The following is a 12,928-nucleotide window of genomic DNA, read 5'->3' on the forward strand; positions in this document are numbered from 1 at the left end:
CACTATCTCAAATAGTTAAGAGGTAAAACCCAGTTTCTTAACAAAATAAGAATGCTTAATTCTAGCTAAACCCTTCGTTAATATATCTGCTACCATTTCATCAGTTTGTTGGTAATGGATTGTTATCATTCCGTTTGTAATACATTCTCTAACAAAATGATAGCGTACATCAATATGTTTTGTTCGCTTATGGAACAATGGATTCAAAGCAAGTTTTTGTGCACTCTGATTGTCATTATATATTGTAACACTATCGTGAAAATCAATTATTTCACCTAGAATATTTTTCAAATAAACTGCTTCTTTTGAAGCCTCGCTAAGACCTATATATTCTGCCTCAGTACTGCTTAATGCAACAGTTCTTTGTTTACAACTTTGCCAAGAAATAGACCCACCACATAGTTTAAATACATATCCTGTGTATGATTTCCTATCACAATCATTAGCCCAATCAGAATCCACAAAACCTTCTAAATCAAAATGATCACTAACATTTGAAAACTCTAATCTATAACCTTTTGTACCTTTTAAATACCTAAGTACTCTCTTAGCACACTGCCAATGATATTCTGAAAAATTATTGTTAAATTGACTTAAATAATTTACAGCAAATGTAATGTCCGGTCGAGTAAGCACAGCTAAATACATTAAGCTTCCTATGAGCTGTTGATAAGGTAAATTACATAAGTTTTTACTTGAATTAACAATTTTTTCAACATTAGCTTTACTTTCCATAGGAGTACTAACTACATTACAATTTTCCATTCCAAAAGATTTTAAAACTTTGTCAATATAGTTTTCCTGATCTAAAAAAATAGCATTTCTTTTATAATCTCTAGTTAGCCTAACACCAAGACATTGTTTAGCTTCGCCTAGATCTTTTATGTCAAATTCTAAACTCAACTTTGATTTTAAATTATCAACATTTTTAGAATTATCGGAAAAAACAAAAAAATCGTCCACATATAACGCTACTAAAGTTAATGAATTTTTGTCTCTTTTAATGAATAAACAAGGTTCATGTTGTGAATGTTTATAACCCATTTTTGACAAAACTTCATTCACTCTTGCATTCCAAGCTCTGGACGCCTGTTTTAGCCCATAAACAGCCTTCTTTAAACGGTATACCTTATTCTCTTGATTTTTAACAACAAATCCTTCAGGTTGTTTCATATATACTGGTTGATCAAGTACACCATTTAAAAACGCTGCCTTTACATCAAGATGTGTAATTTTCAAATTTAACTTGACTGCTAATGCAATCAACAGTCGCAAAGTAGAATGTCTTACTACTGGAGAAAACACGTCACTGTAATCCACACCCGCTTTTTGTACACAACCTTTCGCCACTAAACGCGCGCGATGTTTTACGTCTCCGTTTTCACTGGTTTTGCGTTTGAAAACCCACTTGCATGGAACAACAGTTGAAGAGTCAGGTAAGTTGTCCACTAATTCCCAAGCTTCATTATCTTCAAAGCACTGAATCTCTTCACACATTGCTTCTTTCCATAGCTTAGCATCGTAACTTGCCATAGCTTCTTTCACAGTGATTGGATCATCATAAGAAGTTATCATTGCATCATCGTTAGGATTTTCTTCTTGTATGCAAACATAAGTTACATAGTCTTCAAACTGCATAGGTTTTTTAATTCTTTGAGATTTTCTTACTTCCACACATTCTTCTGTTGGTAGTTCTGTAATAAAATCTTCATCGCTGGATGAAATGATTGACTCAGCATCACTAAAAGATTCATCAGTCGAGTTATCTGGCTGACTGACCTCAGCCCCCACTGAATCTGATACTTCTTGTAGTTCATATTCTATGTTTCTTGGTTTTCTTATGCTTTCTTCAATTACTACGTCTCTGCTGATTATTATTTTCTGTCTTATCGGATCATACAGTCTATAGCCTTTTATATTGTCACTATACCCAACTAAAAACATTTTTTCAGACTTTTTATCCCATTTCTGTCTTTTCTCTTTTGGTACAAGTGTCATGGTTTTGCTACCAAAAATTCGTATTCCACTTACATCTGGCCTCTTGTTGAACCACATTTCATATGGAGTTTTCTTCAATCCTGACACTACAGATCGATTTCTGAGATAAACAGCTGTTGCTACAGCTTCCGCCCAAAATTTTTTTTCAAGTTCTGCGTCATATAACAAACAACGAGCTTTTTCCACTATGGTTCTATTCATCCGTTCACTCATACCATTTTGCTGCGGAGTATAAGCATTTGTTTGCTGATGCAAAATTCCTTGATTCTTATAATACTCTTGAAAAAACTTCCCATCAAACTCTGTCCCTTGATCAGTACGAAAAACTTTTATTCGTTCACCTTTTTGATTTTCTACATATTCTTTAAACTCCTTGAATTTTTCAAAAGCTTCATCTTTACTTTTAAGAAAATATGTAAACACCATTCTCGTATAGTCATCTTCTAATATCATAAAATATCTTGAGCCCCCTATAGATGTCACTTCCATCGGACCGCATAAGTCCCCATGAATAACTTCTAAAATAGATTTTGCTCTATTGCCCTTATGATTAAACGGTAGTCTCATTTGCTTACCTTGACAACAGATTTCGCAAATGCCTGAGTCACTTTGTGATAAACTTCCTGTATAATCAAAGCCCTCAACTAAGCCATTCTTCATAGAATTCAGGTACTTGTAATTTAAATGTCCAAAACGCCTGTGCCAAATTTCTCCTGAGACTGCTAATCCTGCTACTAGTTTTGTATGTGGCTCCACAATATCTAACTTGTAAACATTTCCTACTAAACTAGCTGTAGCTACCAGTTCGTTTTTGCTATTAAAAATGTTACACCCAGTTTTGTGAAAAACAACTCTGTTATTATTCTTTATTAACTGGCTCACAGACAATAAATTAGTCATTAAGTCCGGTACGTAGAATACATCATTCACTTTAATTAAATGTTGCTTATCTTTCACTAATGTCGTGAGTTCTGTGTCACCACCACATTCAATAGCTAAACTATTCTCATTTGCCACTGTAATTTCCTTGACTGGAACTTCTCTTACATTTTTTAAACAATTTCTTTGAGCTGTAAGATGAGCACTGCAACCTGAATCAATGTACCAGTCTGATTTCTCAAATTTTCCAGTAAGAAAAACAGCATTAAAAGCACTAGATGTATTATCTTTACTGTAAGCTTTCTTCTCTGGACATCGGTTCATAAAATGCCCCATCTTCTTACATCTATAGCAGATAACCTCACTTTTTCCTTTATTTACATTTTTGTGCTTTCCGTTGTTGCCACTGTTACCACGACCGCTGTCATTTCGATGATTCCATTTGCCCGAAATGTTACTCGCAAACGCACTACCCGCACTTGACGTTGACGCCCCACTAACGCCATCTAGATGCATGTCTAACAATTTTGACTTGATTGAATCTGCAGTTATGTCAATTCCGGAGTGTTCAATTGCAATAACATCGGTTCATATTTGTCGGTTAAACCAGCAAGCATCAAACTTCCAATAAACTCTTCAGTCAGTTTAAAAGCACTTCTTTCTAGTTTCTGAGCTGTATCGATTATTTGGTTAACATAAGACTCCATCGATTCACAATTTTCAAGTCTCAACGAAATCAATTTCCGAACTAAACTAATTTTTCGCGCGAAACCCGAATCTTCATAGAGTTTTTTTAACTTATCCCATACATCTTTAGCCGATTTAGTGTCCTTTACATGGATAAATAACGTAGGATCAACTGTTAAAATTAACTTAGCTTTGGCCTTACTTACTACAACAGAATCTGTCTCAGAGCCATCAAGACATTTCGTCAGACCCTCAAGGACGAACACATTTTCCACTGCAAAAGCCCAATCTGAGTAATTTTCACGACCCGTTAGCCGAGGAACACTAGATAAATAGTTCACTGCCATCGTGTAGCACTCAAGAATACTCGTTTCCGTATTTTTTCGCTTTTTAAACACGTTCTGGGCACATAACCTGTTGTTATAATGTATTAGAAAACATTTGGCGGGAAAAATAATACAAACGAACGTACTCTCATGAGCATCAGCTAACGACTGCCTTTATTATACCAAAGCCAAATATATACGTTATAAAACAATGTTGCCACTTATTTTCCTAACCTTTGAGATTATATTTACAACAAAATCTTTGATTTTCCTCGGTCGTAAGTTCTGAGAATTTTTTTCGAGTGTCTTAGGTCGTTGGAGTATTCCCATTTCAGATTACGGATGGAGTCTTCCACGTTCTTGAGGTCCGTTTTAAGTTGGTTTCCACTTGGAAAGCAGTACTGTTCTGGTCCAGTTAGTGGAGTGTTAGCTCCTTTTCTAGCTAGATCGTGTGCTTTTTCATTGCCTTCTATCCCTTGATGAGCTGGCACACAGAGTAGGAGGGCTTCATTTTCTTTGTTTAATTTATTCTGCTTCTCTAGGCATTCTTTGACCAAGTTTCTAGTGCTGCTTGACTATCGGATAAGATGACTATTTCTACTAAGATGACTATAGTTCCCATCTAATGCCGGGTCCAGACCAAGCAGACAAAACAGTGACAAGACAGAAACATTCATGTTTTACGACAAAGTTGTGACAAATCCAATACATTTCTGCGACATTTTTGTCTCATTTTTGTTTTGTTTCAAAATTCGGAGACTTTTCAATGTCCCGTCTCGAGTCGGTAAAGATCAAAGTGTCTATGTTTTGTTCGTATATATTGCGACAAGTTGTCAGCGCAGTGTGGATGGCATGTGCTGCCAACAGTAGGAGACCAGTGAAATCACACATGGTTAATAACACTCATTCGCAACAACTAAACTTTTGACTTTGTTGTACTTTTGTCATTGCGGTGTGGACAATTTGTCTCAAGTTTGTCTTGTCAGAAATCTCCATTTTTTGTGACAAGTTTGTCTTGTTTTTGTCTCAAAATCGTGTTTACTTTTTGTCGCCTTGGTCTGGACCCGGAATAAGATAAGCTTTGGTTTTGGAAGCATCAGTATACCAAAAAAATCTGAAGTATCAGATATCATTATTATATACCAAAAATACTCCTCATTTTTTTATTCAAAGATAGATTTTTTTTCAAAATCTGCTAAAAAATCAATTAAAACACATTCAATTTATTATTATTCTTTTATTTCAGTTGATTCGGAAAGTGAATTCAAATTCGAAAAATCCAATCATACAAAAGGCGCTGTTTGTACAGAAACAGTAATATATCAGTGCCCAGCAATGGTGTCATCGTTTTGCAGACGCGAAGTGGAATATCAACGTGAAGCCATAATGAGTAATTTAAAAGATAAGTTTAATTCACTTTATTATAACTAATTCATTCATTTACAATTAGATAGATATGAAAATTTTGTATGTCATCCATTTAATGTTATCTTATTGTAACATGTTCAAAATAAATAATCTAAAATTATCTGGTTTGTTTTTATTATAAGTTCATTATCTGGCTTGATATAAAAATTACCTATATAAAGGGAATGACTAGGAGTTTTGCTCATTTCAAAAATAATTGGTAATTCATAATATTTTTGTATTTATTGCCTAAATTGTGTAATATGTCTAGAAAGCATTTGGCTAAAGGTAAGTTAAAAAAATAAACTATGATATTTATAGCGTCTTAATATAATTTTTCTACGGTACAGGGTGGCCCATTTTCATGTGTTTTATGGGGTTTCTCGTTTATGAGTAGATGTACAAAGATCCGGTCTTCACACTTAACATTAATTTGCTACTTTTTTATGAAACTAAAGAATGCTACACACATATTTGTTCTAGCCTTCTTGGTTTTCAAGATACAAGGCGAATTTGAAAATGTTGCATTACTTATTAAACAAATACCCGTTTAAATAGCGAATACACGAAAAATTTGTTATATAATTTATTCTAGGCCAGTAAGCGAGGATAAAAATAGGGTATTACCTCCGAATTCTTGACACCCGCACCGATTGACATGAAATAGAGATATGTAAGAAACAAAAGTTACAGAGTAGCGATGTGTGCTTTTACACTAGGGGTGAGTGCCACCCCTTCTCGGGGGTGAAAAATAAATAACCCATTTTAATTACAATCATTTACAATCATTTTTTCGGAAAATTAATATTTTCCGAGCTATTTAGGATCGAAAATGTTGATTTTTCATCTAAAAACTGCATATTTTTCTGCCATTTTTTATAAACAACTCGAAAAACTTGCGTTTTATCGCAAAACTCATTGAAAGCAAAAATGAAGCTTTTGGAATAAATAATCGATCCACAAGATTTTTTATTTTTCGAAAACTAAATTGTAACATTTTACCGTAAAATAATGGCGAAAGAACACATTTTTTCGTGACAGTTTTTAAAGTGCTTGAAAAGACCTTTTAAACGCTTTTTAAAAAAAAGTTCATTGCTCAAAAACTCGCGGAGTTATAAAAATAAAATGATCATCTCATTTTTTCGAAAAAAAAAAATTAACAACAAAATCTATGACTAAAATCATAAAAATAAAAACTATCAATTTGTAGGAAATTACACGAGCTACAAATTAACCTCTATAGTTGAACCAAGGATTAAACAGTCTTGAACTCTTCATTTTTACGAGATTTTTTTTTAGGGTTCAAAGAAGATGGTCCTTACACGCAAGTCAAACTAAAAAACGTAATATCTACGAAATAAAGAGATCTACAGAAAATTGAAAGAGAACAAAAATTGCAAAAAAAAAGACTTTCAGTTTTACTCTGTTGCATTTTTTACGTATCTTGCTTAGTTTTTGAGATGTCAAAAAAATGTAAAAAAAGTTTTTCATTATTTTCGACTTTTTTCCAAATTTAGGAATTCTAAACCGTTCAAACCTGCAGAGCCCATTGTTAGTACCTAAGAGCCCATTGTTAGTGCCTAAGGGCTCGAACACACTGACGACCAGGTCACACCGGCCAGGCCGCAGCTACCTCTAAAGCCATTAAATCAAATGATATAGCGCACACTAACGTCCTGGCCGTCCGTTGGTTGTTGCGGCCAGAAGACTGCACGGAAATATTATTTTCTGCCGCTTGTTGCCGGTTTTCTTCCAAATTAATAATTTTTCAGATGAAATCCCTCAAATTCAAGGCACAATATTTTATTTTCTATAAGATATAGTGTTTTAGTGTAGTTTTTGCACACGTGCAGAAAATCCAAAGAAATAGTATACAGACTGGATCAAAGGTAAACTTAAATCTAATCTGTTTCGTCTGTAAGGGTCGATTCTAGTAAAAACTCAAAACATTTTTATATGACATACCTACTCTATTTATAGTTGGTATGATACCTGTTATTATACCTTTGAGTTTCGATGTTAAAAAATAAAAAAAATAATATTTAAAGTTTTTCTACAACCACTTGTTTTTTTTTATTAAATTAGTTTTTTTAGTTGTATTGTAGTCACGTACAAGGAGGACAACTGTATTTTAAATATTATATTTAATTTAACGTTTTTCAAGCAGGGTTCATTAGACTATATTTAGACTAGGTACATTATTTTGAAAAAAAAATTAACATTTAACATTTAATTTTAACTTTTCTGAAACAAAATTTTCTAATTGGTAAAACGTAAAAAATCGTTAGATTTGACAACTCTGTTGAAACTGGTCGTTCATCTGGCCGCAGCTAAAAACGCAATACATCCGGCCAGCCGACGGCCAGGCGGGCCAGGTCGTTGCGACCTGGTCGTCAGTGGTTCGTCAGTGAGTTCGAGCCCTTAGGGTTCGAACTCACTGACGACCAGGTCGCAACGACCAGGCCGTCGGCTGGCCTGATGTATTGCGTTTTTAGTTTATATAACGAAGAATCTACAACAGTAATTACTTCTATGTTTATGAAAGTTTAAGTTACTTTCTTAATTTTTTTTTCAAAATAATGTACCTGTAGGAATATAGTCTAATGAACCCTGTTTGAAAAACGTTAAATTAAATATAATATTTAAAATACAGTTGTCCTCCTTGTACATGACTACAATACAACTAAAAAAACTAATTTAATAAAAAAAACAAGTGGTTGTAGAAAAACTTTAAATATTATTTTTTTTATTTTTTAAACATCGAAACTCAAAGGCATAATAACAGGTATCATACCAACCATAAATAGAGTAGGTATGTCATATAAAAATGTTTTGAGTTTTTACTAGAATCGACCCTTGATAAAAAAAAGGGATTAGATTTAAGTTTACCATCGATCCAGTCTGTATACTATTTCTTTGGATTTTCTGCACGTGTGCAAAAACTACACTAAAACACTATATCTTATAGAAAATAAAATATTGTGCCTTGAATTTGAGGGATTTCATCTGAAAAATTATTAATTTGGAAGAAAACCGGCAACAAGCAGCAGAAAATAATAATATTTCCGTGCAGTCTTCTGGTCGCAACGACCAACGGACGGCCAGGACGTTAGTGTGCGCTATATCATTTGATTTAATGGTTTTAGAGGTAGCTGCGGCCTGGCCGGTGCGACCTGGTCGTCAGTGTGTTCGAGCCCTAAATAGAGCCAACTGTATATGTATTACGCTTAGTTTTTATTTTTATGATTTTAGTCATAGCATTTTGTTATTTTTTTCCGAAAAAATGAGGTGATCATTATATTTTTATCATAACTCCGCGAGTTTTTGAGTTACGAACTTAAAAAAAGCATTTAGAAGGCCTTTTCATTTTTTTCACCATTATTTTACGGTAAAAGGTTGCAATTTAGTTTTCTAAAATTAAAAAATCACATTTACAGAGTGATAACTAGGCTATCATTACACTTACGGCAATCAACAAGAAATGAGTTGTTTAGTTATTCCAAAAGCTTAATTTTTGCTTCGTATGAGATAAAACGCATGGTTTTCGAGTTATTTATAAAAAAATGCAGAAACATATGCAGTTTTTAGATGAAAAATCAACATTTTCAATCCTAAATGACTAGGAAAATATTAATTTTCTGAAAAAATGTTATAGAACATTTTTTGCTTAGTATTCATCCCTTTGTTGATTTTTGCAATTAAAAAGGGGTGATTTAATTTCACTCCCCCAGGGTGAAAGCACACATCGGTAATATGTAATTATTGTTTCTAACATATACATATATCTCTATTCACTGTTAAAATTTCTCAGCAGGTGTTCAGATTTCGGACCCTAAAACCCTCGCTTACTGGCCTATATCTTCAGATGGTCTAACTTGTATTATAATTTATTATTCAAGCTAATGAAACTTTTTAGATGGTACTGCGTGAAATACTTTAGTCGGGCACTTCTAATTTTTGCCGTATCGAGCGCTGCGGTCGGAATTTTTAAAATCAATTGAAATACACCAAGTCTTATAACTTATCGAAAAGAAGAAAAGTTGATGAATCTTGTAGAGTTTTTAATATCGAATCCAGTGGTGTAGCTAGTTTTTTACTGGGAGATGTCATTATCGAAATATGACTAAAACTTATATATATTTTTTTAATGGGACACCCTGCATATTATTCTTTTGTTTTATTTGCCTCATTTTGACCTTTCTAAAAAATACACTATACTTATTTTCATAAATAAGATAAAAATTGCCGTCTTTTTTTACTTTTAAGATAAATCAACCTAAAAAATCTTATATGGGTATTTCGCCACTGCAAGAAAATCTACAAAATAAAATACTTGTTTTTTATAAACACTGCTACGGTAATCCAACGGAAACTTCTTGTCAGCAGTTAGGTTTACAGATAAACAAATTTACCTAACGGACAAAAAAATGCTTAACGTCGCGGAAAGTTTATCTCTTTCTGTCGTCGGAAGCAAAATAAAATACAAAGAATAAAGAAAAAAACTATTTAAAATATTTAAATGCAACTATTCGAGAACACTTTAGTTTTTTTTAAACAGATGCGTCTAAAAAACCGTTGACGTTCTATTAAAAGGACATTATATCAAGTTAAACTTCAAAATTAACAATTATTACCTGATAACAATTAGGTACTTATAAGGTAAAACCAAAAAGCCTCAATCTGCCTCTTTTTGTGTGATTATTTTTAATTTTTACGTATGTTATGTTTATTTATGTTATGTTCGTTAAAATCAAAGAAGCGATACGTAAAAATTAAAAATAATCATAGAGAAAGTTTGAGGCTTTTTGGTTTTACCTTATTAAGTACCTTAAAATAACTACCGTATGATTGAATAAAAACGGCGTCAGCGATGCGATGGCTATGAAATGAAGATCGCTGTCATTTGTAAATTTATATGGGAATTGTCATCGATCGTCATTTTCAAGCCAACTGGACGCCGTTTTTATTCGATTATACGGTATTTTATTTTGTAGATTTTCTTGCAGTGGCGAAATACCCATACAGGATTTTTTTACAGATACTTACTACACGCAGATTTGTTCTAGCCCTTTTGGTTTCTGAAATACAGGGCGAATTTTAAAATGTTGCATTTTTTAACCCCCTTTGTATAAAGCTTATCGAAAAGGTGAAAACTCAGAGTAATGTAGAGTTTTTTTTTACGTTGAATACAGTGATGTAGCTAGTTTTTCGCTGGGAGACTGTAATTTACGAAATTTGACTCAAACTTCTATGTTTTTATTTAAATGGGACACCCTGCATATTATTCTTTTGATTTATTTCTCTTATTTTGACGCTTCTATAAATATAAAATACTTAGTTTCATAAATAAGGTAAAAAATGCCGCATTTCACTTTTTAACATAAATCAACCTAGTTTAAACGAGTAATATTATTTTATTTAATTTTTGCGCAACTTTTTAAAATCAAAAATTATAGTCTGTTTCAAAATGCCTGATAGCACAGCGAGAAGCGTTTTGGGACCATATAAAACATCATAAACCATAGGCGCTACAACTTTTACAAATCTCATCAACCGACTTTTTATTAACCAATCTATAGGTCAAACCTATAGGCTTGGTCATAGGCTTGGTGCATTCTCCGCCGCGCCGGTGCGTAACCACCGTAATAACAAGGCCGGACAGCTGTGACGTAAAAGTCTCGTGACGTCACCAACTGGAGACTCAACTCTATTTAGCAGCATTGATAATTACCCGATAAAAGTTCAAATTGTGGATCTTTTTTCACTCGCCAGATATATTTCGAAGTTCTAAAATGTCTTTTACGAGTTTTTAAAAATATTATAGTATATAAAAATAGTTTTAATAGAATACGGAAAAAATCATACCAGTCAATAAATGTTTATCTCTCACTTTTTATCAATCAAATGTAATAAAGGAATATTTTAAGTTCACAATAGTGTACAATATGAGAAAAAAACAATAAAAAATAGATATTTTTTATAGTATATATTATGTATTTTATCGATATTTCACGCCCCCTGTTCCGGGGCGGTGCCTGTCGTAACGCGTAGCGGAGTGGTGTTGTCGCAGTTGACAGTCATCGATTTATCGGTAGGTGTGCGGACGTGGTAATTATAATCGACAATAGGAGGGGTGAAAAAAGTTATAAATCTGTAAAAAGAGGTGTTTAAACTATAAAGTGATTATAAGTGTGTGCAATTATACAATTTAAAAGGTATAATAGTATAATGCCTTATAATGTCTAAATAATAAGATGTGAATATTATATTTAAAGCTATATTTCTTCTGTTTTCTCAAATATATTTATATGTATTTTCTAAAGCTTTTACTTATCTTTTACCTCACCTCAAAGCTTTGATATTTGAAAGTTACATAAACTACACCCTCCACATCGATTAACTACATGTAATGTTGTTTATGTAGTTTTTAAGAGTAACATGTAGTTTTCCGAACCCTGATAGTAATACTGATCAAATTATTAGTCATGCTTGTTATTTACTAAATTCTTTAAAATACGATGAAAATAATAAAAAATTTCTAACTTTGTTGTTCAATATTAAAGTTATTAACTTGAGTTGAGGAACAGGTTGAGCTTGAAGTAATAAAATATTGTTTTAATATAATAATAATAGCTCCCGTATATAGCGTTTGACGCCTTGGGAGTAGCAAGGTACAGCTTGCCATATTAGAGCCGTTCGGTATACGAGGAAGGTAATGTGGCTAGCACTACGCTTCAACCGCCTATTATTACCTCAGTACTATACCGCCTATTAATCCCAAGTACTCATTTAAGGCTGAGTCGACCTAGGTACCCAATCTATTTTTATTTTAATATAAAATGTCGGCTGATGAAATGCCGGGTGTGGGATTCGAACCCACTACCTTGAGATTGGTAGACGAGAGCCTATACCTCTACGCCACCGGGCACCTAATAAAATATTAGGGCACATATTAAAATATTGTTTTAATGAGTAAAATATGAGGTATGTTTTACTAGAGAACTTGCAAACTGATCCTCTTGAAAGTAGGTTTGGAAAATATAGACAGTTAGCCGGGAGTCAGTACAGTATGTGTTCGACATTTATATGAAGGCGAAAAGAAACTTAAGATTCAGTCATTAATGTCCCTAATAATAATTTAACATTTTCAGACAACACTGATATTGAACAAAATTCACTTATAAAAAACCTTACTAAAGGCAGTTTTGGGTTTCCAAAAGATGAAATAACTAATATAGTTTTATTTGAATAAATAATTTTTAACAAAGTCTTGCAAAGCCATGAGGAGTTTCTCAAAATTCACAATAAAAAGTATTTTTATCAAAAATATCTTTGGATTACATTAAAAGTAATACAACATTATTAAAATTTCCGCAATGTACTATTTATAATGCTAAGTTATTGTAAAAATTGTCATAAATTCTATTAGAAATACACGTCTGAAAAATTACTGTTGTTAAAAAATAATGATAGACTTGGAAAAGGAAATAAAAGAAACTTAGACACACTTCCAGCATAAATAAATACAATGACGATGGATAATGTGAAATGGGATATCAATCGGATGTTTTTCAAATTTTATGTTTAATTATTATTTATTAAAAATTCGGTGCAATTAAAGTTTATATCCA

At 32.7% G+C, this 12,928-nt stretch overlaps 2 protein-coding genes across 5 annotated transcripts in view; one reads left to right on the top strand and one right to left on the bottom strand.

Annotated features, from left to right (window-relative positions):
• Positions 1 to 12,928, bottom strand: part of LOC115877809 (cyclin-C) — a 35,856-nt gene that overhangs the window by 9,888 nt on the left and 13,040 nt on the right. The gene's annotated exons all lie outside the window — the stretch shown is intronic.
• Positions 1 to 12,928, top strand: part of LOC115877807 (pyrimidodiazepine synthase-like) — a 33,151-nt gene that overhangs the window by 8,216 nt on the left and 12,007 nt on the right. The window contains exon 1 of one of the 4 annotated variants that reach the window (XM_030894126.1): positions 5,480 to 5,585. The exons of 2 other annotated variants lie outside the window; for them this stretch is intronic. In XM_030894126.1, coding sequence (XP_030749986.1) covers positions 5,561 to 5,585 — 25 coding nt within the window. In that variant the 5' untranslated portion in view covers positions 5,480 to 5,560. Of the gene's footprint in view, positions 1 to 5,479; positions 5,586 to 12,928 lie in introns of those variants that run through there. One more of the 4 variants, XM_030894125.1, reaches the window with a different exon arrangement.

Source organism: Sitophilus oryzae, unplaced genomic scaffold (genome assembly GCF_002938485.1).
Source record: "Sitophilus oryzae breed Bouriz unplaced genomic scaffold, Soryzae_2.0 scaffold_1499_pilon_pilon, whole genome shotgun sequence".
Classification (NCBI taxonomy): domain Eukaryota; kingdom Metazoa; phylum Arthropoda; class Insecta; order Coleoptera; family Curculionidae; genus Sitophilus; species Sitophilus oryzae.